The sequence below is a fragment of the Coturnix japonica genome, chromosome 21 (genome assembly GCF_001577835.2).
Source record: "Coturnix japonica isolate 7356 chromosome 21, Coturnix japonica 2.1, whole genome shotgun sequence".
Classification (NCBI taxonomy): domain Eukaryota; kingdom Metazoa; phylum Chordata; class Aves; order Galliformes; family Phasianidae; genus Coturnix; species Coturnix japonica.
Genome location: NC_029536.1, coordinates 158,504 through 185,833, shown reverse-complemented (window position 1 = coordinate 185,833; position 27,330 = coordinate 158,504). Strand labels below are relative to the sequence as shown.

The window sequence follows — 27,330 nt, the reverse complement described above, 5'->3', positions numbered from 1 at the left end:
GGCGCCGGTATCGCACGGGCCTCAAGCGGCCGCAGCGTCCGGGCGGTGCTAAGCGGTGCTGTGCTGTACGGTACGGCACGGCACGGCACGGAGCTGCCGGCAGCGCCACAAACAGCCGCTGCGGCCCGACCCGCCCTCACAACACAGCGCCCGGCAGCCCCGGCGGACCGGAAGTGGCGCGGAGTGGGCGGGATCCGGCTGCTGCGAGCCGGAAGTGGGCCGGGCCGATGCACTTCCGGCGGCACTTCCGGTGTCCGTTTCCGGTGCGGTAGCGGAGCTCCCCGCCCCTGGGGGCGGCAGCGCGGGAAGCGGAGCGGAACCGCCCGGGGAGGAGCGACGCCACCGTCCGGTCTGTGTGTGTGTGTGTGTGTGTGTGTGTGTGTGTGTGTGTGGGAGCGGTGTCGCTGTGTGAGGGCATCGCTCACCTTGAGCCGTTTGGATCCATCAGCGCTACAAGGCGGCAACAAACGTCAAACCCCGCCCGAAGCACAGCCCGGCCCGGCAGCGCGGCCCGATCCTCGTACGGGGCGCTGAGCTGGGACACGTTAATTGTCGTGTCCCGTTATTCATTGCTTTGATAACTCCGTTGTATCGTGCAGTGCTGCTGTGCCCTCGTGGTGAGCGAAGCAGCGTCATCAAAGGGCTTTAAATTCGCAGAGATGAGAAAGACACCACAACACGCGCTATGTGCTGCTGCGCGCTGATCCGTGTGGCCAAGCAGCAGCGATGTGTGATGTGATGGCACAGCACTGCTGAGTACTGTCATCTCCTCCCTTTGCTGTTGCACCATGTGCTGTGGGCTCCTGCCTGTTCTCATGGGGCTCCTGGTCACCCCTGGTGCACACTCCCCACCTGCCCTTGTTCTCAGGGGAAGCCGAGCTGCCCTCACACACATTTGTATCTTAACGATTGTTTGCAGTCATACAAATGGAGATGACTGAATATGAGAGACGAGCGTTTTGTACGATGGGCTTCAGAGCATTGACATGGCTCAGCAGGATGAACCAGCTGCTGCAGTGGCCTCTTCTGGTGGAATCTGAGGAATAACACACTCCAGTTTTCGTTGGTGCCTGGGAAACTTTGGCTCCTGGGGAGGATATTCTATTCAGGCTTTGCCTGGAAACGATGATACCTTGTAGCTTCTGTGCGTCTATCAGTGTTACTGTGTCAGGTAGTTCAGCGTTCAAGTCAAGTGCAAATAATGCAATTGAATTTTTCTCTTACTGCCCTTAGTTTTTGTTCACCAAAATCCCATTTCCTTTAATTTTTGATTACTTTACTGGATAAAAACCTTTATCAACGGTGTCGCTTGCTGTTGGAATGTACTGAAGAAGGAAATGAACATAATCTCCTTATAAGAGATTCTGTGTTTACTTGTGTACTGAGGAAACTGAATTCTGAACTGACAGTTACATTGTAGTTTCTACCCTTTCATTGTGATATACAGTGTTTCATGACTTCTCAACCACCTCACAGTTCTGTTGGCAGGTGTGAGCTGCAGTTTGATAATTGCCTTAAAGACGAACTCCTAAGTAACCTTGGTCCTTCTGGTTGTTTGATATTGTAGTGGAACAGCTGAATCATGGCCTGAAGCAGTGATGGGGCACCTGGTGGGAAGGCAGGGCCAGCCCAGGGGAGCTCAGGTGCATTCAATGTAGCTGAGTGACCATAAAGGGTGGAACCAGGATCCTTCCCTTCCACACCCTGTTTAAGGGCTGGTGTTGGAGGTGAGGGTCTCTCTCTGAAGGTCCTTGTGTACCCGAGGCTTTCTGAAGGTGAGCAGCTTTTTTCTTTTGTTTCTGCACTTGGGCTTCCCCTGACTTGCTGCAGCCTGGGGCTCTAGGTGTGTGAGTGGAGGTAGCTGAGATACACTTCTACAGCACTCCAGAGGTGCTCCTGAAGAGCTGAGACAATGTGTGTCTTTAGTTACTTTAAATGTAGCTTTTGTGTGCCCCGTAGTAAGGGGTTGGTTGGGAAAGGAAAACCTGGCAACAAGGAACATGGGAGATGATCTGTGAAACAAACCTTTCCATCGTGGAAGGTTCTGATTTTTAATTATATGGTAGATTAATGTTGAACACATTGGCCTCTGCTTGGATACTGGCTTCCAAAATGAATGAGCTGAATCCTTCATCTCTTCCATGGAAATCTCAGCCTTTTTACTCCAAGCAGGATAAACATGTGACCAGTAGAAACTGAACTGTGTGTGATCCTTATGTAGCTCCATGCCTTATTCAGGTCCTCAACTTGTGTTCTGCTTTGTGGTAGTCTGACAGAGTGGTTCTACATGTGAATGCTGAGGTTAAGAAGTCTGGGTAGCTCTCTCCTGTCATAGTGATGTACACGTTATGAGAATGTAAACCACATACACTGTAAATACAGTTCTTAGTTACTGAAGCTTTCAACATCCATCAGCTTGAAGTGAGGGAAATGAACTGGAGCATGCGTTAATGGAAGGAAGTTATAACATATATAGGGTGCAACAGAAGTGCTGTATTTTCACTGAACTAACAGCAAATCAAAGTCTGTCACGCAGCAGTAGTAAATTCGTGCTGCTACATGAGCCGATAAATTAACTCGCCCAAATTGGAAGCGAATAGATTTTATATTCTTTCTCACTGTGCAAAGGGATGTTATGCAGCGCTCTGTGGTACGTAGTTTGGGGTAGGGAAAGATGTGTGGGTGTGCAAGGAAGGGGCAGGGACAGCAAGTTTTAATAAGGTGTATCTGTAGATTAGTGTAGCGCCTGCTCTCAGATTGCAGTGGCACCAATATGGTGCTGTGTAGTCCTGATGCTGAAATCCAGCCTTGTACAAAGTCTGAATAATGGGCCCTGGGTGAACTCACCCTATACAAGACTTTAAAGCAATTGGATAATGTTAAATTGTCTCTTAAGTCATCTGTACAAGCTGACACAGATAGTAAATCTTTTATGCTTCAGGCACATGGAAGTGGTTTGTGGTGCAAAGATAGTATTTAAAGTGGAGGTACTGAATGGCTTTGGTGAGCTCTCAGCTGCACACCCTCATTACTTCTCTGAGCACTGCAAACACCGGAAGCATTAGCATGGGCTGAGAAACTGGGCACACACAGACTGAAGGAAAACACCCATTAAGGTTGTGGAGGAAGTGCCTCGTGTCAGATTGCTGGGAGAGGATGTCACCCACTGACCTAAAAATCTGTTAGTTTCTTTTTTTCTCCATGCTAGAGGCAATATTGCCTTGGACTGACATTAGATTTGAACTGTTCTTTGGCTATTCTTAGGGCATGTATGCATTTTCCTTTCCTTTTCATGTATTAGCCAGGTACTTCTATCATCTTCTGCCTGTGTAGCTGGGCACACAGCACGAGATTCAGCTCAGGTCCCTGTTTACACAGATATTCTGAATTGTTCTGGAAAGGACCACTCATTCTTTAAGTTTGGGGCCAGCAAAGAAGGGCACGGGATGAGGAGAGCATTGCAAAACTTGTTTCAGTGTAAGGATTCATTGTTATTGTAAATGATGAACGTATGCTTATTTCACTGGTCAGATTTGTACAAATGCAATTACACCAGGCAGGTATAGGGTAGAATGAGTGTGCTGCATTTCCAGTTTAGCCAGAAGACCCACAGAAGGGAGGAAACTCATGGGTCAGTAAGGGAGGGCTAAATTAGAGGTTAGCATATGCAAGTGTCTAGACAGCAAATACAGACATACTGCAAAAGTCAGTCTGTCAGGGAGTGGAGAGTGTAGATTAAAAAGCCATTTCAAAGGCATGTTGCCTGGATGGGGTAATCATGTGCTCAGGCTTTTTCAGTACATAAGCATAAGCTAAACGAGGGAAGAGATCAAAAAAGGACACAAAGATTGACGCAGATTCTGTAGCAGCTTAGACTGGAATGGAACTTGATAAATTAAAAATAGGTGGTTGTTCACACTTGTGTTTCCCAGAAATGGCCACGGTCCCATCTGTTTTTCACTCTTCATCCAGTAACATTGGAATGCCTCAAAGAAATGTTACATAAATACTGCTGACGTAGACACGTTGTTATACAGCTCTTCCAAATCGAGTTCCTTGTTGCTTTCAGGCACACAAACTGGTTGCCAAAAAGCCTTGCTCTGCTGTGCTGAGTTACCCACAGCTTGTGCTGCTTTGGTTTTACTTGGATTCTTTCAGGGCAGTTCACTGGGAGGACCATCCGAAATGGAGGGGCTGACTCAAATCCCAGTCAGTACTTCACAAAAGATGCAATGCTGAGGGCTGTAGAAATGTATAGGTCAGTAATTCGGTTTCCAAAAACTATCAAGCTCCTTTTATTTGTATTTCACGTTCTGCCTCAGCAGCCCATGAGGAAGGGGGCACAACAGGCTGCTGATGGTTTATTACTTTGAGACGGGTGTCTGTGTTTGCACTACTGGTTCCTTATTATGGACGTTCCCATGAGATTGTGCTGCTGGATTTGGTTGTGTTTTGTTGTCACATCAGAAATCAGGCATGATTTTAATGTCTTCATGAATGGCATTTACAGTTCTGGAGCCTAAAGTTTCCTTGTGTAAGGTATGGATTTTCTGTGATTTTTCTGAAGAGCTGAGCGCTGATCAAGTGCCTTTAAGATCAGGTTACCTTAAGAACATTTCAGAATGAGCATCTAAGGCATGGATGTCACTTATACATACTTGTCATAGGAATGTGCACCCACATGTGTCTGTATAGGACAGGTCTCATCTCCTTGTGCTCAGCAGTGCTGGCTGCAAGCGGGGGAGAAGGGGAGAAAAGCTGCTGTGATCACTGTAATTCTCAGAAAAACCTTTCTGTGTAACACTTTGTGGTCTCTTCCCTCTCCCAACTTGTGGTGAAGGTTGTGTGGGTTTTTTGTTTGTTTGCTTTTTTCCTTTTCAAACTTGGTTGTCTGGATTCATTTGGTCAGAAGCTGAGCCTCCCCTTGCATCCCGCACCCACACACACCGTATTTCGCGCTGTTGAGAAATACTGCAGGGTAAACTCTGGAGCACAGTTCGTACTTTTGAACCTTGTAGCAATTGCTGGAAGTTGCAGCTGTCGTCAATGCAAGTTAGCAGAAAAAGCAAGGCTGGGGATATGCTGAGTGGCAGGTAGTTTATTTTAATGTAATTATGCACCAAGGTGTCTCATTGCCAGAATTCCGACTGCTTTATTATGTTGAAGAGATCGCTTTTGCATGATACATAATTTATATCCTCAGTGTATTGAATCTCCTGTGAAGTCTGGCTAAAAAAATAATAATACAAGATTGACCAGTGTTTATTGGTGCTGGTGTTGTTGTAGGAATAGCCATCTGCGTTCATGAGTGAGGAAATGGCTCAGGGACGGTCTTAGGCTGTTCTCTCATCCTGCTCCTGGATGTTGTGTTTGTTATCCCTCCATCTCCTCTTTTGCCGTCCCAAGAATCATTTTCTTTGAAGCTCAGCATCTGTGAATCCTATCCCAGGTAAACTTCAAAATTTCCAGGAAGACATAAGTGCTTCTCCTTAAACATAATGAGTTTGTCATTTTCTCCTTCTCTAATTGGCACTTTCCATTCTAATCAACCAACACCCACAAACTACACAGCCACATGATCTTTTCAGCTAATACAAATCGTCATTTCCAGTCCAATAGACTGAGTTAATTGTGCAAACCTGCAACACACCCATAAAGCACCTATCTAGTTTGTTATGCAATGATGAATCATGAAGGAAATGTGGAGTGTAATTACAGTGATGTAAAGATAGTAGAATGAAGCCAGAATCAAAGTATAAATGATAACCATCTGTATTAGATGTTTGTTTCTGCTTGCTGCTTTCAGAATCTACCTACACTAGAGCTTATCTGGCTGCTACACACATGCCTGGCACATGTTTTGACAAGTTAAAAAATGACCTGCCAACCTGTAAATAAGCTGAACCACATCTGCCATCAGAATACCTTTATGATGAAGCAAAGGCCTGTGACTCAGATTTGACACACAGGCTCTTTCTAATGCTGGTGTGATTTGTCTTTTTTTTTTCTGGAAGATTAAAAATAAGCTTCCTGGAAGTTTAAAAATAAGGTTTTCATGAAGGATTTGTGAGAGGATTTCTAGTAATGCAGGTTTTTACCTCCTGCTTTCCTTATCCTCTCAGCCAGCAGGGAAGGATGCTGTCTGTATATCAGTGGGGAATGGTGAGATTTTTGCAGAGGACAGATTTTTTTCTAGTGTCAGGTTAATGATCTCTCTTAAATCCTCTTCTTACAGCTTTGAAAATGAGCTTTCCATACACTAACACACACATGCAGAGATCTGTGTGCTCAATACCAGCATGCTGTTTCACACTTCCCCATGCTGCTCACTGCATACAAGGATGTTTTTCTGCTCATATGCTTGTCCCCAGCACACACCAAACACCAGTGAAAACCTCTGGTAAACACATTTTTCCTTATCATAAGAATGGTATTGTATTCCTGTGCAGTAATTGACAGCAGTTGAGCTGTGCTGTCTCCTGATGCCAGCTGGCTTTCTCCCAAGTGACAGCATGTATTTCAATGGAAAACCTAATCCAGCAGTACGTGTAGTGAAAGTACAAGTTCTTGTATCTTAAAACAAACAGATAAGGCTTAAGGAAAGGGTGGCTTTAAATAGCCCTTGTCCTAGTAAATTAACCATTAAAAGTGCTGCTTCAGGGCAAGGTGAGCTCATAGTGCTCTGAAAGGTTGATTGTGAATGTCCTTGTGCCTCAGCAAGGAATGATGGAGGGGGAGGAGGACCTGAAGCAGGTAGTGGCCATAAGTCACCATTTGTGACGTGTCAGTAGAGCTGACTGCTAAATCCAATGCAGGCAATGGACAGAAGGCAGAGGTTTGCTCTGCTCCGTTTCTGCTGAATGCTCTTTTCATATTTGCTAGTGGCTTCTATTAGAGGCAGTACACAGGGCTGGAGTTGAGTAAAATGTATTATGTATAACAAATTGCACTTGGTGTGAAACAAAATGTGCAGTAATATGAGGATAAAATGTTCCTTGTGTAAACAGCCCCACCACAAGACAGTCAGCTTCAGCTACAAGTATATTACAGTATCACAGTCTTATGCGGGTTGGCAGACATCTCAGTATAGTTCTTCCCTACCAGTTTGCTGAAGGATTGTTCTTAGTGCCATTCAACATGTGCTTTGAAATTGCTTTGGGAAGTAAGGTAAACTAAACTCAGACTGGAGAAAAGGAATTGCTTTAAGCTTTACCTTTTCCTTGGGGAGACATGTGACTGGCCAAAGCTGCTGTCTGTATCCGTGTGACCGATTGATCTGCAGTTCATTTCAGTGTTGGTAGCTGGGCTCTGTATCCTGCGTGACAATTCCTGTGATTCTCCAGAGGCTTTTTGCTATATGGAATCTTCAGAACACGCTTTGCTTTTCTTAGAAATTGCCTGGGACTACTAAGTGCCATAGAAAGTATATTAGGTATATTTAATCACTTGAATTTACAGTTTCTGATTAACTACCTGTCCTGTCCCATAGCTATCCATACTTGAGAGAAGCTGGAGCAGCGTGCTTTTACACCACGTTATGGTAGCTGATGTTTGATTTGTAAAGAAGTTATCAACAGTGTTATTTGACAAGCAAGTGAATGGGAAGATATGTCATGAGAGTCATTACCTTTTGGTGTCAAAGTGAAAGGGTTGGTTTGATTTGTCCTGATAGCTGAGTGACCCAAAGTCCAGCCACTGGAGTCAGGCTTGAGGTAGCTGGGATACCCCAACCTGTAATGTCTTTGTTTGTAAGGCTAAATTCTTTTCTCCCCTTGGGTGGGGGTGTGGGAGCAGTCTGTCAGCATCTTCCATCAGTTACTATAAATTCACTTGGAATTCCTTCAGGGAAGACTTGCACAGCGGGACTGCATCTCTCATTTGCCTGAAGTTCTTTGGAAATTGGCACGTGCCACAGGAGTTGTGATAGCATTGCCTCATAATGGAAGCTGTGCCTTCATCTGCGCTGCTCTGTCAGGTAGTCTCCGGGGCAGGATCTGAAAGCATGTTGTTTGCCAGTTCAGCACATCTTTCTGTGATGTAGAATGCTGCAGAAGAAAGGAAGGATGAGATTCCAGTGCTGCTTTTAGGTGCAGAATGTAACAGTCCAGTCTTGAGCCTTGAAGAAATTCAAGCAGAAGAGGTGGCATGGGATCTTTATTTCCAGGAGCATACAGGCATTATTAGGTCTTAGCCCTAAGATAGCTGGTGTGACCATGTGGCTGATGATCCCATCTGCAGGAAGAGGTGGGATGAGGGACCTCCCAGGGGTCCTCACCACTCTAGTTTGCCATATGATCCAATTCATATTAAAAGCAGGAAAACAGAAAGCTTTAAGTGCGTCTTTGTCCAGCTTGCTTGAACTTGATTTATCCACATGACCCTGTGCATCGTTTACTTCAGCAATTCCTAAAATGAACATGGTGATTAACGTTTGAAGACTTCCCTTCCATGAATGCGTGTTAGACTGAGGAACAAAATGTGTTAGGGTCTGGATTTTTTTGTTTTAAATGGTGCATCTTAAAACTTCAGAAGAAATCCTCTTTCTCAATAAGAACCTCAGAACAGAAGCTCTGGAGTGGCTGTTGCTTTTAAAGTTTAAGGAGTTTTCCAACTGCCAGTTCCAGCTGCTAATATCCCATTAATCTGTTGGAAAATCAGTGTACTTTTTTCATACAGAGCTAGATGTGGTTGGAGAAACCTTTGTAAACATATCAAACTATGATGCAGTTGAAAGTACACCTGTGCAAGGAGCAGGGATTATGTGCAAAGGGCAATTCGAAGGATTTTTATTTAGGCAAGACAAAAGAAATAAAGGCACTGCGAACTTCACTATTGCTTGAGCTGAGGCAGGAGTGGGACAGGGCAACCAGTTGGCCAGAGGTGAGGGTGTTGCTGAAGCCCTGGTTGAGAAGTGCTGGAGGCGCTTGGCACAGGAGGCTCTGGCCCTGGGGGTGGTGGGGAGGCTGAGTGCTTGCCAGACGAGCCCAGTGGCTGACTCACAGCTTGGCAGGCATTGCACTAATGGCAGCTGCTGCTTAGCATTGCCTTGGGAGTGCTCAACTGGAAATAGAAATGAGAAGCTGTATGTGAAGAGTTCTTTGTTGCTAAGATGCTGGTTCTGGTAACCTGGGAGGGAAAAGGTTAAGTGTAGATGCTGCATACAGTGTCACAGTTACAGCCTTCCCTGGGCTTCTGGCCAGCAAAGCCAGTATTTCAGGTCGGATGGGATTCAGGAGAGGCTGGCCTTCCTCTTCAGTGTGTTAGATCTGGCTGCTCTGAAGAAACCGAACTGGAAAACCCATGAGAGAAGAGCTGAGAGTGTCACCTTTAGTGATGCTTTTCTGTAGAAATGGGGAAACTGCAATTGTGCTTCATCTGTATGTAACCGAGTGAGGAAGATGAAGCCATTCATTCTTGGAGGCTGCTGTTGCCTTGGCGGAGATGGGTACTACGGCCCTGCCAACCTTCTGAGGATGCTCACCAGTGCCTTTCGTATAAGCGGAGCTGCCATTCGTATTGGAGAAGATGGTTTACAAGTCCTTTATGACGATGGCAGTGCTGAGAGCTGCCTGCCCCCAGTCTTTCCTCAAGGGTGACTCCAGCTCATGGACGTGACTTGCAGTACTTAGCAGATTTTGTGAAAAAGTTTCCTTCAGAACAAGCAAGACCTTATGGATAGGAGACAAGTCAATTTACTGAGCTGTGTTCAGCCCCACTTGCATCTTATCTGCAGCTGAGATAGGCTATTACATTACCTAAAACCCATGTTAAAGAATTCCTGAAGTGCTGGCATTGCTACCTGCTGATCTTGTCTTCCCAGCTGTCCTCTCTTGGTCACCTGCTGGTTGTTCTTACTGAAAGATTTGTGTTCCCCAGATATAAAACTACTGGCACAGACATTTTGCAGGGTTACGGTGATGTGAGAGCTGGACGTTATAGAGGTAGTGATTTATTTTTTTTTTCCATAGCAGAGAGAGGCACCGGAGCCAGGGTGATTGCTTAAAGTGCAGTGGGTGTCATTGGCCTCAAAGTGATGGGGAATTGCACATGGGAGACTTGATAACCTGATTAACTTTTTGTCTGTAAGAAAAGTTCTTATCTCGTGTAGGATTAATATTTAACTTACATGTTGCTTTAGGGAAGCTGGTACTGACAACTCACTTAGAGAAGACAGAATTAGATGGATCCTTCTGGTCTGGAATATCTACTCATTTTATTGCCACCAGTGATGAAAAGATTACCTCTTTCAGTGCTTTTATTCAATGCCTGACATGTTGAGCATGGAGCTGTGTCAGGGAAGGGGCAGGTGAGGTGTTCAGAAAAAGTTCTGCACCAAAGCAGGTGGACGTGGCACAGGCTGCCCAGGGCAGTGGGCACAGCCCCGGGCTGCTGGACCTCGGGGAGCTTTTGTTCAATGCTTTGTGAAACATGCTTTGAATTTTGGGTGGTCCCACATGGACCCAGGGGTTGGACGCAATGATCCTTATGGATTCCATTTGACTTGGGGTATTTTGTGATTCTGTGTAGTAATAAGGCAATTTCCACAGCTCCAGCCTCCGCCTCGCTAACCCAGATGTGTCTTCAGAGTCTGTACCTAAAAAGTATGCGGTGCTTTCCTTGTGTGAACTTTCTTTGTTAATCAGAGGAAAATGAAAAAGCACATTGTAGCTGATTCCTCTGCATGGAATGCTGAGGGAGGAAGCTGGAATTCCTACTTTCCTATGACTGGTTCTGTGGAAAAACCATTCCTGTTTCTTATTGACCAGGGAGGCTTAAGTTAGGGAGAAGTTCTGTAGGGGAGAGTCAGTGAAGCTAAGTTATCTATGGCTTTGTCAGGCCTTGGAAAGGAAAGTTGGTACTTCTGAAGCACTTGTGGCCATCAAGGATGAGCAACACAGAGGATCTGAGCTGACTTTCATTAAGTGGAAACACTGTGAGTTCAAGTAATAGCATCCCTAAGGATAAAAGCAAATTAAAAGCTTCCGGTGAGGAAGAGAAATATATATGTACAAAAACAAAGCAGTAATTGGAGATAATCACTCTCAGGAGATGGGGCCTCTGAGAGCTCCAGGTTCTCCATCTCTTATTTGTGGGAGGTGGTGCAACCCACTGTGTACTGATTCAGAGAAGAATTCATTGCTCAGCTACTCGCTATTCTTCTCCTGTTGCCCTCTACCAAACACCAGATGTAGGCAATGTACAGAAACTACAGCTTTGTCTGTGTGACTCAGAGGTTGTTGGGAACCACCTATACACCAGATGCCACTGCCTGTCTGCGAAGGACTATGAATCAAGAGGACTTTATTCAGTAGTATAGCAAACTGCTTGCTGGAGATTCAAGGCTTATGCCCATTAATGCTCATTACTGTACAGGTCTTAAGCTTAAATGAGTGGGTAGAGCATCAGCTCAGATCTGCTGTCCAAATACAGGCAAATTCCAAACCATGTAGATAATAGTGGATGCTTTTTTCTTAGCTTCACATGTTAAAACCTTTTGTTTCTACCTCAGACTTCAGAGAGACTTTTTTCCTTGACAAATACCCAGATGCTTTGAGCAGGCTTGGTGCTAATCTACAGTGCTGCATCTTTTACTTGATGGAAAGGATTTCAGGGACACCTACCAAGACAGCAAGCTTTGAAGTTTCATTTTTGATGGAATGAGTGCCAAAGCCAATGAAGACTGTGTATCTGATAAAAGAGTATTTGTAATTTGGTAGATTTAATGAGGGATTGGAAATGAATTCTCTTGATGCGGAATGCTTATAAGCCTGGTCTTATGCTTCCTATAAGGCACTCTGTTTGTCCTGAGGTGGAAGCTTTCTGTGTAAAAGTCCAATGAGAAATGCTTCTGATTTAATGAATATATGTCTAAACATGGAGTAGCACAGATCCTGGAACTCAAATTGATTGGAGCATACTTGGATGAGTCATTGCCTAGTAGAGATGTAGTAGGGTCATGGCTGTGCTTACTGTGTGCTCAGTTTGGGAAATATTGGCCTGTAGTGGAAGAATACAAGCAGGGTTGCACAAAGCTCTAAGAGGTGCCAAGTCTTTTGTTCGTGACTCACTGAGGCAGTGGCAGTTTACACTCACTGCTCCCTGACTAATGCAGGAATTATTCCCAAGTGCTCAAAGAATACTGGAGGTTACTAGTTCAGAATTCTCATACGTGACATCATTTTCTTGTAATAGCTGATTCACTGGGTCAGTTTGCTTGGCAAGTAAGCCATTGATAAGTGAGGGATCAGGGTATACCTGCATTGGTTGAACTAACAGTATAGTTTGCTCTGTGTTTTAATTACCTCTTAATTCTTTCCTAGAGGCAGAGACAGGGCAGCAGTACCTGCAGGCGGGCTGTGAGTCTTAAACAGAGCTAAAGGATGTGTGTGGAGGGGAGGGATTTAGTTTGATCTGAGCATATGAAACTGTTCCAAATAGAAGGCATTTTCAATGTGTTCTTTCTTAAATTACTTGGTATGTTTCTCTCGGTTACAATTAAGCCGTCTTCTCCCACAAAAAATGTATGGTTTGGAACCTTCTGTAATGGGAGAACACAATGTTCTTTCTGAAAGGGTTTATCAGCTGGAACAAAATGAACTGCTTTGATGTTTTTGGTCAAAAGTGAAGGACTTTGCTGATAGTGACAACACAGAGGTGCTGAGGTTACCCTGTGATTTTTTTTTTTCCTTACATTTGTGAGGTAACAGCACAATAACAGTGAATCCATCCTCTGGTCCAATAATGCAGTGGAATGGTTGTGGAAAAATAATCTGGAAGTTTTGTCTTCTCTATGTTTGCAGTTATGCCTACGTGTCTGCATGGGAGAATTCACTGTTAACTGTCACTGTGATCAGAGGGTACTGTGTAGTTGTACAGGGAACAATTTGTGGCTAATTCAATTATCTGCAGTACTCACTTTTAGGTTGATAGTACTTGAATTATCTGCCTGTTCTATAAGGGGATTGCTGGACTTTGTCCTTCCATTAGCCAAGTGATTACAAGGCTGGCAGAGAGAAGGTTTGTAATTTCCTTTTGGCAGAGGATGGCCCGGAAGACCAAGTGGCAATTAAGCGCCCACTCTGCTTGGAGAGCAGCAGGAGAAGTTAAGAGAGAAACTCAGAATGAAGCAAACCAGAGCCGAGCCTGTTTCTGAGCGTGGTCCATTGCAGGCATGCTTCCAGCAACTAGCTAGGAACGTAAAGGTGGGCAGTGCTGCTTCCAGACCAGTTTTTGAAGGCAAATATTTCCTTCTTAAAAACAGGAAAAGGTCAGTAGCTGAAGTCAAAACTTCTTTCCCCACAACTTTGTGTTCTGCTCTTGTCACTGGCGCAGGAAGCGCCTGAAGGGCAGACAAACTTTAGTCTGCAATTTTCTCTTCATTTCTCAAATTCAACTTAAAATGCAGAGGTAAGTAATGCTTAAAAAACTGAAGTCAACGCTAGCAAGAAATTGCTTTGAACTTCACTGTTTCCTATTTCTTATGCAAGGAGTGCATTGCCAGCCTTGGTCTCTAGCACCACACAGTGGTGAGCAGGACTCAGTGTGTCAGAACTATTTTAAGCCATCTTTCCTTCTTGTTCATTTGTAGCCACTGCTCTGGGCTACAAGGTGCACACATGCTGCAGATCCTGAGACTGCTTTCCTACCATCTGTTTTATGGCTGGGGAACCAGCTGATGAGATGGTTGGTGTTTTGTGTGTCGTAACTTGTACTCCCAGTCATGCTGCTTGTTTTCAGTGAAGTTTGCCTTCAGCCTATGAAGGGTTGAAGTTACACCTCAAAGGCATTGCTAACTTTAATATTTATGTAATTGTAGACTTTTTTTAAACAGATGTTCTTAGTTTTGTGCCAAAAAGTGTAACCAGATGCAGACACCTTTCTCTGTTAGGATATTAGTGCATCATAATCAAAGGAAAAAGCACTTGTATGAGCATCTGTAGGAGTGCTGGGACCTGAGTAAGAACATGGAGTAGAAATAGCAGAAAGCATGAAGAGAGGACTTTGGGAGGGCACTTGACAGTCACATGGTTTCAATACAGGGCCCTGTTATCAGTGAAATTAATAGCAGCCTGACGAGGAATTAAGGTAAGAGAGCTGCGATAGTTGTGGATGAACTCTGAGGTGCAGCTTCCAGAGCAAGACAGAAACATATGTACGTAGTCTGGATTGAGTCCAAAGCATCTTTACCTCTGAACTGGTTTAGGCGAGAGAGACAGGATGTTCCACAGAGCACAAAGCCGTGTGATTAAAGATCATGAACAAACACAGAGTATATTATTAACAGAACACCAGACCACATTTCATGTTGGGTTTTCTGGCTGGTAGCCCAAGGAGGTGACTCAAGAAGGTAACAGAGGCACCAAGGTCTGGTCTGTTCCAGCATAACGAATATTCAGAAAAGCTTCCCTGAAGCATCTTGTATGGCAGTGTAAGAAAGCTGTTCACACAGGTGCTGGCAGTGGTGCAGATCTACTGCTATGGGATGCCATGCTCAGGAACGTGTGCTGAGAGAACTTCTTGGTAATTCCTACCCAGATGTTTTTCCTTGACTCACAGTTCAGCAGTCAGGATCCCTGTTATTTCCAGGCACCTCGTGCTGTTGATGTCTTTCATTCCTTTCAGTGACTTTCTGTCTCTCCTATTTTGCGGCCCCTTCTATCTTTTTTTTTTTTGGTCTCTCCACATCCTGATCAGCAGCTACTCCAGGCCATGATCATTATGGGCAAACTATGAGACATGAGGTGAGGATACATGTAGTTCAAGGTATGAAGTGAAGGGCAGGTGATGTTGGGAGACTTGTGAAGCTCTTGCCTAGCAGTTGGCAATCAATTTTGCTTGGGAATTGTAAGACCTGGGCCTTTTTTGTGGTTGCTTATGGCACTTTGAATCCTGTTTCTTTGCTATCTGAGTAGCGTGTGGGGATCCTGGGGAAGGAAGCATCACACGTGAATTATTAACCTTTTTTCATAGAAGGTTATTTTATTATAAATGGACATATGCAACTTGGATTTTCCTTTCCAAGGCTCCACAAATACTATCAGGGTTGTGTCTGTATTTAATACTTTTAGCCAAGCAAAGTGTGATCTAGTTGTGGTTTAACTCCCTTTAATGCTACAGGCTCATCGTATTCAACATCCATTTTAGCCAGGAGGGAAAGGAGCATTTGGTGCTGTGGAAGCAGTGGGTGTTGGATCCCTGACATAACATGACAGCTTTTCCTGTAGCGCCCACAGCATTACTCAGGAAATTCTCTCTCAAAAAGATGCCAGCTCTCTTTCCCTTGGAGCCAAAGCAAAATGTATTTTTTCTGACATTTCCTCACTCTTTGTTAACCCTTCTTTGCTATTGCTGAAATGGAAACTTCCCAAGGCCCTCTGAGCATGATGATGCTTTGGATGAAAGGGAAGCTGCCGTGGAGCAGCACGTATCTGAGCACCAGTGAGAGGCCCCTGAGTGCTCACCCAGGAGAAGGGGGAATGTGAGCATGAATCACAAGCTGTAGAACCGGGAAAGCGGCTCTGTCAGCACAGTTATTCCTTGAATCACTCTTAGCAGCAGGTCAGCTGGCAGATGGTTGCAGCCTGAAGTGAAAGCTTATAACTCACCAGCCACCAAATAGTCCCAAAAGTGAATATCTGCATTTCATCAGCATTTCATATTGTCTTTGTGAAAAATGGCATTCACTTACAGGTAATTGGTTGTGCTTTAGTTTCCTGTGGCTTCCTATGCATTCGTTTGTGTTAGGTCAGCTCAGCTGCTTTATAAGCTTGGAAATATGCTTCAAACCTGATGAGCTTGCATTGTGAAAGAACACAAGTAGATTTCAAATACCAGACCTGTGAGCCTTTCTACCAAGCTGCATTAAGCAGGTGATCCTGCTCTGCTCAGCAGTGGTACAGCCACACCTGGAGTTCTGTGTCCACATCTGGGCCCCCGAGTGCAAGGGAGACCTAGATGTACTGGAAGGTCCAAAATAGGACTACTGAGATGATCAAGGGACAGCAGCACCTCTTATGAGATGGGGCTGGGAGCTGGGATGGTTCAGCCTGGGGGGGCTCAAGATCTTATCAGTTTCAAAGGAAGAGTGCAAAAGAGCCTTACTATTTCCTGTGGTGCCCACTGCCAGAACAAGAAGTGCTGGGCATAACCTGGAACACTGAAAGGTTCTGCCTAAACATCAAGAACCACTTCTTTACTGCGCAGGTAATGGAGCACTGGCACAGGTTGCCCAGAGGGCTGTGGAGTCTCACTGTGCTCTGTGCAATAAGCGCCGCTTTAACGATGTCTTTTCCACTTGCCTGAAGGAAAGCAATAGCATAATGCTTAGTGATGCAGCAGTTGTTTTGGAAACCCTGCCAGCACAGGGATTACCCCTTTACCTTCAGAGGCATGTAGTAGAATTTCAGGGGAAAAAAAAGAAATGTCTGCAATATTTGAATCAGCCCAGCGAGGGGAATCATTGTCATTGGAGAGGCTTCCCCGGATAGTGTTTTTGTGACCAGACTCTTATGGTTTTGTCTTGTTTCTGTTCCGTCCCTAAAATGTTAGAGCAAGGAGCAGATCAGCACAGGAAATATGACTGGAAGATACATCTATTTTGCTGTGGAGGAATCATTTATCTTTGTACTGTTCACTCGCTTCTTGTATTCAGGTTTACTGTGTCCTGCATGGGAACATTCCTCTACCATAGCCATGACATTCAGGAGGAGCTAATTAAGCAATTATATTATCAGGTGATGGGAGTAAAAATCTCATCTACACAGTGCATGGATTTAGCAGTCTGACTCATTCTAGTTTATGGCTTACTGTTATGTAATCGGTGTGTTGCTACATAGGTGCGTGCTGTGCAAAACAGAAGTAAACAGCTGCTCTGCCATGTGTGTTACACATATGGGGATCACGACTTCAGTCAGCTGACCATAGAGAAAAGGTGACAACAGGCTTCTGCCCATCAGCTGTGAGTGCACATACAACAGTTGTTTTTGTGTCAGTCACTAATGGTGGAATCCACTGCAACACAAGACAAGGTATTAGATAACACAGGGTACTCCAAAGCCCTATAGTGAAGTGTGGAAGAGGGTGCAGTGTGCTCAGCAACATCAACTTTGTGCAGTGAGATTAGAGCAGAGAGTAATGGAGAAAATGGCACTGTTGAATTGATCTGTTCCCATAGTGGGAATCCTCTGTAAATGATGGAACAGGGCAGAGAAGGTGAAAAAATGTCTTTTGGTTTGGTACAATGATGTGATTTTAAATTGAAGGAGATGCTGTAGCTCATGTTGAGGTATGTTGTTTCCTTTCCTTTTGACAATACAGAAGGTATCGGTTCAGGTTCATGGACTAGATTTGGTAGCAGTATTTCTCCTTAGGCTTGAGAAGCTGTACAGAGGCAGGTACGGATGGCACCCTCTGCTTTCCTGTCTGATAGGCAGTCAGGATGGATGGAAGAGGCTAAATTAAAAACACAGAAGTAGCCTTTCTGGTTTTTCTTGATAGCTGGTATAAAGGACAGAAGGGAGCAGTCTGTGCATTGCAATTAACATCGAGTGCTATTGCAGCTCATCCTGTAATGCGATACAGATACCATCTCAGCTGAAAATTGAACAGTGCACTGAGTCAGAAACACAGAACAGTGCTGGGTTTTGAAGAAAGTAATTGGCCTTAGGGACCTGGTGAGTTTCTCATTTCCTCTGCGGTAAACACAGGGAAGTGGGGCAGTACTTCCCATAGGCTCCCAAAGTCAATTTAAACAAGTTACACAGCCAGTTTATAAAAGAGTCTTAATAAATGCACAGTAGAAGGCAGACACACCTCCCATGTTCCTGCAGTGCCCTTCATATCAGGGCCATGCTGACTTCCTTGCATGAACGTGGAATTCTCTGCATGTGTGTGTACCCCTGAGCCAGCCCTGAGCCTCTGCTGGAGAACACAGCCTCTGTGTGCCCCTGCTGTGCCAACAAGGGCAGTGCTGCTGTGTTGGGCTGCCTGGATCAATATTAGCTGCGCTTGTCCGGAACCAGGTGTTTTAGGCCTGTCCTCTGCGTGCTGCTTCACCTGCCATTGCTCCCCTCCATCCCACAGTACAGCAGTGGCCCCGTCCTTTGTGCTGCCCTGTGCCTGGCCTGCAGAAAAGCAGCGACTGGAGGATTTCTGGGACTTGCTAATGATGTAAACTCTGTTTTCCTTCTTCAGTAGATTAAAAGTTTGTGTTGCACAAATAACACTGCTGGCAGCCAGGAAAGCTTTGATGTTGATAATGACAGGATGCGATGGCCGGCAGCTGTAGCTCACAGGATTCACACAAGAAGCGAGGAATCAGGCTGTGCAGGTAACGTGGCAGGGGAAGGCAGTAAGCTCTTGTTTCAGGTTGGTACAGCAGCTCCGGTCTACACTGACAGGTTACTGATGTTTGTTCCATGGCAGCGTTCCAGTTTGTCACACACCAAATTGGTGCTTTGTTAAGATGGTTTATTTAAGTAAATACATTAAGTAATGTTCACCAGCTTTTACTATGCCCTGCTTTGTGCATTTGTCAGCTGTGGGGCTGTTTCTGCTGTTTGAATTGCATTCATTAGTGTAGGTAGTGTAGGATTCTGGTGGAATCCACGCTCAGGAACTGATTTACCGGAGCTATTACATTCATATGACGGTGTGCTGGAGCCAGACGTGCAGGTGCTGTGTAACCACCATGTGTGTGTCTGCTTTGTGCTCTGCATTGTTGGCTTTGCCTCCCACTGACTTCCTTGAACCCACTCAGTTGACATGTAAGGGAAGCCAGGGTGGTGTTAATTTACATGGTAGGCTCTTCTCGCCATATGAACATTGAGAACACATAATTGAAATGCTTGTTTAAACTTGTTTTGGTTTTTTGCTGTTGTACTTTGTATATGCTCTGTGTTCCACATTGTGAGCCACAGACCTTGATGACACGACTGTGCATTTACAGCATATAAACTTATTTCTATAGTGTAGTACGTATGGAAAGGAGACTTGTTTGCATTTGATTTATCTGGACTAAATCTCACAGAGCATCTTGAGCTGGAAAGGACCCATCGAGTCCAACTCCCAGCTCCATCAGGACAGCGTAAGGATGAAGCCATGTATCGAGGAGCACTGTGCAAACGCGTATTGGATGCTCTCAGCTTTGTGCCCCCGTTCCCTCCGCTCCGCCCGCTCCCGGCGCTGCTCCCGGCGCTGCAGCCCACGCTCTGGGGGCGGTGCCCGCGCTGCGGCCGCTTCCGCCGCCGGGGGAAGGTCGGGGAGCGGCTGCGGCGGCGTCACGGCGCGGTGCGGCCGGGCCCGAGGTGAGGTGAGGCCGCGAGGGGCTGAGCCCGGAGCGCCCGGGGCTGCGGTACCGCGGGAGTCCGGCCCGACGTGTCCGCGCTCGGTGCGCGGCGCCGCGTTGGGGCCTTCGGCACTTGGTGCAGACGGACCGTCCGTCGCGGTAGGAGCGGGCGGCACAGACGGTCCCGTGTTGGATTGTGCTGCTCGTGCTCCAGCTCCCGGCTGTGTGTGCTGGGAGGAGCTTTCAAACTGCCGCTCGGGGGTAGGGAGACCAGAGTTGTTGTGGGGATCGTCCATTGGTGCACTCTGGGGAGGCCTCTGAGCCCCTGTGGGTGAGTTCCCGTGGTAGCTGTGATTAATAACATTACCTGAGGGTATGGCCTACCTGTACATTGCAATTGAGGTCTCCCAGGGCTGGGCTGGTTTGTTTGGCGGTGGGAAGCATGCAGGGCTGCACTGCGGGGCCGCTACGAGTCAGTTCACACCTTCAGTGTGGGCTCGAGTCCCTTCGGGGGCCAAATCACAAGTGGATTTGGGTCCCTGCTCGTGACATGTTGTGACTGTGCAGATAGGGGTCAGAGCCACATGGACCCAAAACCCTGACAGTTACAGTGCGTGGCTGCTGGTGTGACAGATGTCATTTGTGGACGTATTGTTATGTATGTACAGCAGGGACACAGAAATGCTCCGAGGGATGGAACAGCTCCCTCAAGGACCGGCTGAGCTGGGCTGTGCAGCTGGGGAACAGAAGGTGGCAGGGAGAGCTGAAAGCAGCCTGTCAGTGTCTGAAGGGGCCATAGGAAAGAAGGGGACATGGGGTCTGTTGTGACAGAACAAAGGGAAATGGTTTGGGTTCCAAACGGAAAGATTTATATTGGATGTAAGGAAGAGGTTTTTTAAATGGAGGTGGTGAGCACTGGCATAGGTTGCCCAGAGAGGTGGTGGATGCTAAAGGAGAGAAGTTCTGTTTAGTAGTGTATGACCTGCCCTGCAGGAGGCAATGGCTTGAACTTGTTTTCTCCTACGCTTTTAAAAAATGGTGCGGAAGGAACAACCAATATTCCTCTAATGGTCATGGTGTGCTTTGGGAACAGCCTGAGGCCCTGCTGTGTCCCTCAGAGCGCTGTGCTGTGCCCTGCCGGGTCAGTGATAAGAATGGAGTGCTGAGCTGGAGGTGAGAGCAGCGTGTATCTCATGGCACTGTTGGTCTGGAGTTCAGCCCAGCAGGATTCTGCTCGCTATGCACTCAATATGTGAAATACTCAGAAATGGCTTGAACTTCAGTAAAGGAAATTCCACAAAGCTTTTCTTATTCAACCATCTTATTCTGAGCTGTTTTTCTTCCAGACTCCCAGCCATGATTCCACCATCTGCAACAACCCCCGTCAGTGATGGTGCGCTTTTGCCAAGTGTGGTTTCTCAGGAGACGTGGAGGCCACAAGTTCCAGGCTATTCTGGGTCGGTCACACAGCACATAAGTCACCGGGCTAATAACTTCAAGAGACATCCGAAAAGGAGGAAATTAATCCGCCCTTCGCCACCACCACCGCCAAATACTCCCTGTCCTATTGACTTGATTGGCTTTGGGGATCTCCAGCCTCAGAGATCTTTCCTGGAACTCCTGTTTAATGGGTGCATTCTCTTTGGGCTTGAGTTTAGCTATGCCATGGAAACAGCCTATGTTACACCTGTGTTGCTTCAGATGGGGCTGCCAGACCAGCTGTATGGAATGGTGTGGTTCATCAGCCCCATACTAGGTAACTTCTGGGTACACTGTTCCTTTCCTCGTGCTTTGTTCTGCCCTGCAGGGGATACATCTGGTTTTCTCTGCCTTGGCTCTTCAGAAGTATATTCCTTGTGATGTCATGGTTAAGAAGTACTAGCTATAGCTTTAAACAACTGAATGGAAAATAGTCTAACCTGAAATGAGCCTGGTATGACCAGAAGGTCTATTCTTTTACCAACTTAGGCCCCTAATCACAGACAGGTACCTTTCCAACTTCCATGTTTATTCTTGCTGTTTTCCAAGTTAATTTAGTAAAGGATCTCCAATATAAGGGGTATAAGTGAAATAGGTGGTAAGGAGCTTAAAACTGTTGTACTTTTTTCATCTGGTGTTAAAGTCTGTTGTGCTGATGACACAGAATGAATTGCATTGTCGTAGCAGTCCTGGATGGGCACTGGTGCACTACACTGTCCAGTCCCCAGTGTGAGAAATGCCAGGCACTAGACTCTGTGTAGTATAGAGTGACTGATACTGACTGGAGATACTACTGTGCCACGGTGTCCTGCCTTTAACCATCTTCTAACTTACCCATTTAAAACCCATGTGAAACAGACTTGTAGAAGAATTTAATGTGTTGGTTATTTCCTTTTTTAGGGTTTCTGCTGCAGCCTTTGCTGGGGGCCTGGAGTGACAGATGCACATCCCGATTCGGGAGGAGAAGACCTTTCATTCTGGTCTTAGCAGTAGGTGTGTATTGTAGAAATGATTGCAAGGTAGATGGTGATGCATCTCTCTGCTATGATATGTAGCTGTGGGCCTCTCAAGTGTTGTGGGTCTGATGGTAAATGTCACTGAGGTGATGGTGCTTTGTCAGCTGGAGATCCACTGTCTTGTCAGTTAGAAGAGGTGACGTTTTGAAGGTCAGGAGTGCTGCTCTTTGACTAGCCACGACTCCAGGCACTTGTAAAGTTTAACAGTGTGCAAGGATTGCGTGTTCTGTGAGCCACGTACATCCCCAAGTCTGTGATGTGAACAGGACCAACAGTGCTTACTACAAGACTGCTTTTAGAGAACATGGGAAGTTGCAGTTTCTCTCGTTTGGAAGTGTTTGATTCTAATTTAATTTGTTCTTATTCCCAGGTGCGCTGCTTGGGCTCTCGCTTATGCTGAATGGCAGAGATATTGGGAGTGCCTTGTCTGACACTGTGAATAACCACAAATGGGGGATCGTTCTTACAGTCTGCGGTGTTGTCCTCATGGACTTCAGTGCAGATTCAGCAGACAATCCCAGCCATGCCTACATGATGGATGTGTGCAGCCCAGCGGATCAAGACAGGGGCCTCAACATCCATGCCTTGTTAGCAGGTATGCTTTCTTGATGCTTCCTGGATGACGTGAGTCCAAAAAGCCATTCTGTGAGAAACCAGAGTGTAAATTATTGGTCTTTTTGTGTATTTGCATAAGCTGAATACCTGTAGAGAAAGCAAGAATCAACTTTGAAAGAAGGCTTTTGTGGCTGACAAAAGTCAACAAGACAGTCCTGTTTTGTTTTTTTAAGATTTCTTGAGATGTTTTACAACCCTACAGAAATGACCCCTCAGGCAGAAGGTTCAGATTATCACAAGTGGTTTTTTCTTTTTAGTTGCTGTATTGGAGAGCAAAGTGTTTATGCTATGCACTCTGCTCTCTTATCACTGTAGTGTAATTTTCCTGTCTGTCAGGAGACTGTTCTGCGTTTCTTAACATCTTCATAAGAAAGAAGACAGTGTCATAATGTTTTCACCATATGAAAAGTGACAGATACAGTTGGTGCATCAGAATTTTCTATTTATCTGTAGTAATGCAGTGGTACTTAGTACATTGGACACACTGCTGAATAATGGGCTTGCTATGCTTCTGAAGTGATTAGGTCTGTCTTGGACACATGTAGATCTGTGTTCAAAGTGAATGAAGAAAATAGACTTCAGAAAAACAGTCCTGTCTGACTGATTGCAAGGCCTTGGCTTGAGGTTAGTGAGCACTTCTATTTTACAGACTGGAATTACTGGAGATAAAGTGATTTGTCTTCAGCAAAGGAAGAACTTGCATTTAAAATTATTTATGTTATTGCATTTGCATCACTAACCTTCTCTCTTTCTGTTCATTGTATGGAAAGACTGTCTGTGTGGTGCAGATACGTGTGTTTATTACTGCATTTGAGTTGAAAAGGGATTAAGTGATAAAACAGAGGTAGCACGTTGGAATTTACTGCTAAATGATTAGACAAATGGTACTGTGCTGTTACTGACTTCGTGGATTGGCTAGGGAAGATAATCTCAGCTCTGTTTTTCCACCAGGTCTTGGAGGTGGCTTTGGTTATGTTATTGGAGGAATACATTGGGATAAAACCAGTTTTGGAAAAGCTGTGGGAGGGCAACTGCGTGTCATCTATGTCTTCACATCAATAATACTGACTGTTACTACTGTGCTGACTCTAATTAGCATTCCAGAAAGACCCCTAGGGTCCTTTAGCAGGAAGAAAAAGGTGATGAAGAGTCCAAGTCTTCCTCTCCCTCCTTCTCCACCTCTCTTCTTTGAAGAGGGTGTAAATGAAAACTTTGCTTCTCATAACTCGGCTCACTTATATGCAAGTTTTACAAGCCCCGTTTCTCCCCTCAGCCCGCTCACACCCAAGTATGGCAGTTTTATCAGCAGAGACAATTCCTTGACAGGAATTAACGAATTTGCATCATCATTTGGGACTTCAAATATTGACAGTGTGCTTATAGACTGTTTTACAGGTGGGCACAGTAGTTACTTAGCACTTCCATCTAGCTTGCCCAGGCAGCCTGTCAGTGTCAGCTTTCCTCGGGTGCCAGATGGTTGTTACCAACAAGAAAATGGAACTCTGGAGCAAGGGGAGAGGAGCATAATTCCAGGGCCTGATGGAGAGGCACTGAGGGTGGGCTCCCTGGATGCAATAAAGCCACGGTCATCAGGCATTCTGAAAAGACCTCAGAGCTTGGCCATTCCAGATATTGTAACAGGACATTGTCCAGAAAATAGCAGAAGAAGAAATGTAACATTCAGCCAACAGGTAAGGGCAGAAAATCAATTATACGACCATGTAAACCCAAGCGTTTGTTTAATCTCTATGTATGATTTTTAAATGTTTAGTGCACAAATTCATTGCTAAAGGCTGCTCATGACTGTTTACTTGTAAAAGTCACTGGGGGAACAGAGTACCTGCCATGGCTTTGTTGAAAAATTGTGGATAGGATATGAATTATGATTCATTAATGGTCTTTCATGTGCCTTTGTTAAGAGAGCAGATATGGAAGTGTTCCCCTCCTCTTCAGGCCGTGTGTGAAAGTTAGGCTGGCATTTTTAGCTCTCCTTCGCCACTTAGGAAGCTACCATGTGAGAGCAGAAAAGGACACATTTTTATTGAGCCTGTATCTTCCCTTTCCACAGAAATACCTGCAAGATAGGGCCAGGGATAGGAATCTCCCATGAGCTTCTCCTTATGGCAGTCATTGCATCTGGTTTCATCAGGGAGGTGAGGTTTTCTTTACCCAGGGATAAGACTCTGACCTCACCTCCCACTGTTGGTGATTACTTGGAATGTCTGAGACCTCTGTATGCTGACCCATTTTTTTATGATCCAGGATGAGGTAAACTGTCCTCTGTTTAGTTTTCTTTTTCTTTTTTTTCTTTTCCTTTGGGGAGGGAGGGGGGAGAGGCTTTGGTTGGTTTCTTTTGTTTGTTTATTTTTGGTTTTGCTTGGTTGATTTTTGTTTGTTGCTGTACTTTTCAGTTTGTGAGAGACTTTGTTAGGGCCAGGATTTTATATGCACTGTGCCTGTAGAAATCAGCCACTGAGGCAGTGAGCAATGACAGTGTGTTTCAGTTCAAACCGTCCGCTTTTCCTTCACTATCTCTAAAACTTCAGGGACCAAAATCACCTGACTCTGGGTACAGCTCGTATTAACAGAACTGAAATTTATGCTTTCCCTATGCTGGCGTCTGAACATGGTTGATGAATTCTTTGGAGCAGTACAGAGTGCTGTTTCAAGTACACTCAAAGCTGTAGCACAGTGCTGCCATTTAACACTTGTTCTAAGGCTGAATTTGCTGATGTTCTTAGCTGAGTACACCGTTCTTAATCCCCGGATGAACAACTGAGCAGCAGTTTAACCTTCAGATCATTAGGTAGATGCATAATAATATTGCACAGGTTTGCTCAAAGGTCTTTTGGATTACTCTTAGTGTTTGTTGACCTGGAAGTTCTTATGTTGCAGGTTGCTAATATCCTGCTGGATGGTGTTAAGTATGAGAGTGAACTGAATGGATCAGGCGAGACCTCTGAGCAACCACTCTCCATGAAACTTCTTTGCTCAACCATCTGCCACATGCCCAAAGCTCTTCGTAACCTCTGCATCAACCACTTCCTAGGTAATGAAATCATTCATTCTTGTTTTCACCACAAGGTAGTCTATGTTGTGTGATTCTTTGTAAGTATTTTATTGCTGCAGTGGCTGCAAACTGAAGAGAATGTAACTTGTTCCATACACACTCACCAATGAGGTACTTTCTGTTATTTATTTTCTTAGAATGTTGAGGGGAAAAAAAGATTAAAAAAAAAAAGAAAGAAAAAAGCCCCTAGAACTGTAAAACCGACTTGCTTAGAAAAGGAATAATTTTTGTTTAGATCAATGCATCTGTTAAATGGATGTTTTTGCTAGAATAAGAAACAACACTGAATGTAATGCCACAGGAGTGCCTGTAAACCAAGTCAGGAGGACAGCAGCATCTGGAATTAATATCCAATGAGTGACTGTGTGGAACTTGGCCAGGCAATTCAGACTATAATGGATTTTTCTTTCTTGCTAAACCAGTGGCACGTGGCCAGCATTAAGCCTATAGTATTCCATATGTGAATTCAAGGTATAAATCTTGATAGTTAAAATCGTGAACATCTTTGACAAACAGCAAAATGCACAGAGAGCAGAAGTCTCAGATAAATGTGGATGTTGCTAAACATTATGTAATACATTGCATGAACTGTTTTCAGTTGTGGTTTATATTGTAGTATTCATGGCTTACAAGAGGAAAATGATCATCTGCAGTCCTAATGTGTTACTTCTGGCTTCTTTCAGGATGGCTCTCGTTTGAGGGGATGCTGCTCTTCTACACTGACTTTATGGGAGAAGTAGTGTTTGAAGGGAATCCAAAAGCCCCTCACAACTCAGATGAATATCAGAAGTACAACGCTGGGGTCACCATGGGCTGCTGGGGAATGTGCATCTATGCATTCAGTGCTGCTTTCTATTCAGGTACTGCGTACAGTCACCATAGACACTCCTATCAGAAAGATACACCTGGTCATTAAGTGGTATTTCTGCAGTAACAACTCTGGCTTTTATGTTGCACATAGCCTGCCACGTGGCACGATAGCTGAAGCAGTTATCACCATGTTGAGTCCAGAAATATATGCAGCCAGCAGAGACATAGTTTGGGTACAGTGGTATTCAGTACCCGTGTGCCTCCAATGGAGCTCAGTGGTGTAATGCAGCGCCAGCTCTGCATTGTCTGCCTTTGTGCTTGTATGGAAAGCTACTATTTATATACTATTGCATAAAGCTGTGATGATTGCTGCTGAGTTGGGGCTGTCCCAGTGTCTGGGCTGTGTGGCCCGATGGTGAAGCCCTGCTAACTCCAGGGGAGTCATGGTTCATTGCAAATTTCCACACTGTTGTCTTGTAGCTGCACTGGAGAAGCTGGAGGAGCGGTTCAGCACACGCACGCTGTACTTCATTGCGTATTTGGCCTTTGGGCTGGGTACCGGGTTGGCCACACTCTCCAGGAATATCTACGTGGTACTGTCACTGTGCACCACCTATGGCATTCTGTTTGCCACGCTCTGCACGCTGCCCTACTCTCTACTCTGCGACTACTACCAGAGCTGTGAGGTGAGCCGCAGGCAGGATGGGGATCGGGGCTGCTGGTGACACCTCCTCACACTGTGTTCCCTGCAGTTTGCAGGCTCGCACGCAGAGGGTACACGGCGTGGGATGGGTGTTGATATCTCCCTACTCAGCTGCCAGTACTTCTTGGCGCAGATCCTGGTGGCCCTGGCCATGGGGCCGCTGACGACAGCTGTGGGCAGTGCCAGTGGCACCATGTACTTTGCCAGCCTGGTGTCCTTCCTGGGCTGCCTCTTCTCCTCCCTTTGCGTCATCTATGAGCCAACCCTGTCCACTGAGGAGCTGCCACCCCCTGAGGAGCAGAGCCCTCTCCTGCCCCATGTGCAGGACCAGTAAATGGGAGAAGCTGCTGCA

At 45.5% G+C, this 27,330-nt stretch overlaps 1 protein-coding gene across 6 annotated transcripts; it reads left to right on the top strand.

Annotated features, from left to right (window-relative positions):
* The first annotated feature begins 242 nt into the window (after positions 1–242).
* SLC45A1 (solute carrier family 45 member 1) lies at positions 243–27,330 on the top strand. Of its 6 annotated transcripts, none has more exons than XM_015882531.1 (9): positions 243–349; positions 20,632–21,041; positions 21,665–21,757; positions 22,151–22,375; positions 23,347–24,086; positions 25,291–25,444; positions 26,149–26,325; positions 26,756–26,961; positions 27,028–27,330. In XM_015882531.1, the coding sequence occupies exons 2-9, from the start codon at positions 20,642–20,644 to the stop codon at positions 27,310–27,312; spliced, it is 2,280 nt and encodes a 759-aa protein (XP_015738017.1). In that variant the 5' UTR covers positions 243–349; positions 20,632–20,641; the 3' UTR covers positions 27,313–27,330. The 6 variants fall into 6 exon arrangements, with proteins under 6 accessions (XP_015738017.1, XP_015738018.1, XP_015738016.1 ...); XM_015882532.2 differs by lacking the exon at positions 243–349 and adding an exon at positions 388–1,775; XM_015882530.2 differs by lacking the exon at positions 243–349 and adding an exon at positions 14,673–18,328.

Bases quoted from the DNA above. Each gene is read 5' to 3' on its own strand.
- SLC45A1 (XM_015882529.2), top strand. From the start codon at position 19,099: ATGTATCGAGGAGCACTGTGCAAACGCGTATTGGATGCTCTCAGCTTT. The intron at 25,445-26,148 runs GTAATGAAATCA...GGCTTCTTTCAG, and splicing joins CTGCATCAACCACTTCCTAG to GATGGCTCTCGTTTGAGGGG. The intron at 26,962-27,027 runs GTGAGCCGCAGG...TGTTCCCTGCAG, and splicing joins ACTACTACCAGAGCTGTGAG to TTTGCAGGCTCGCACGCAGA.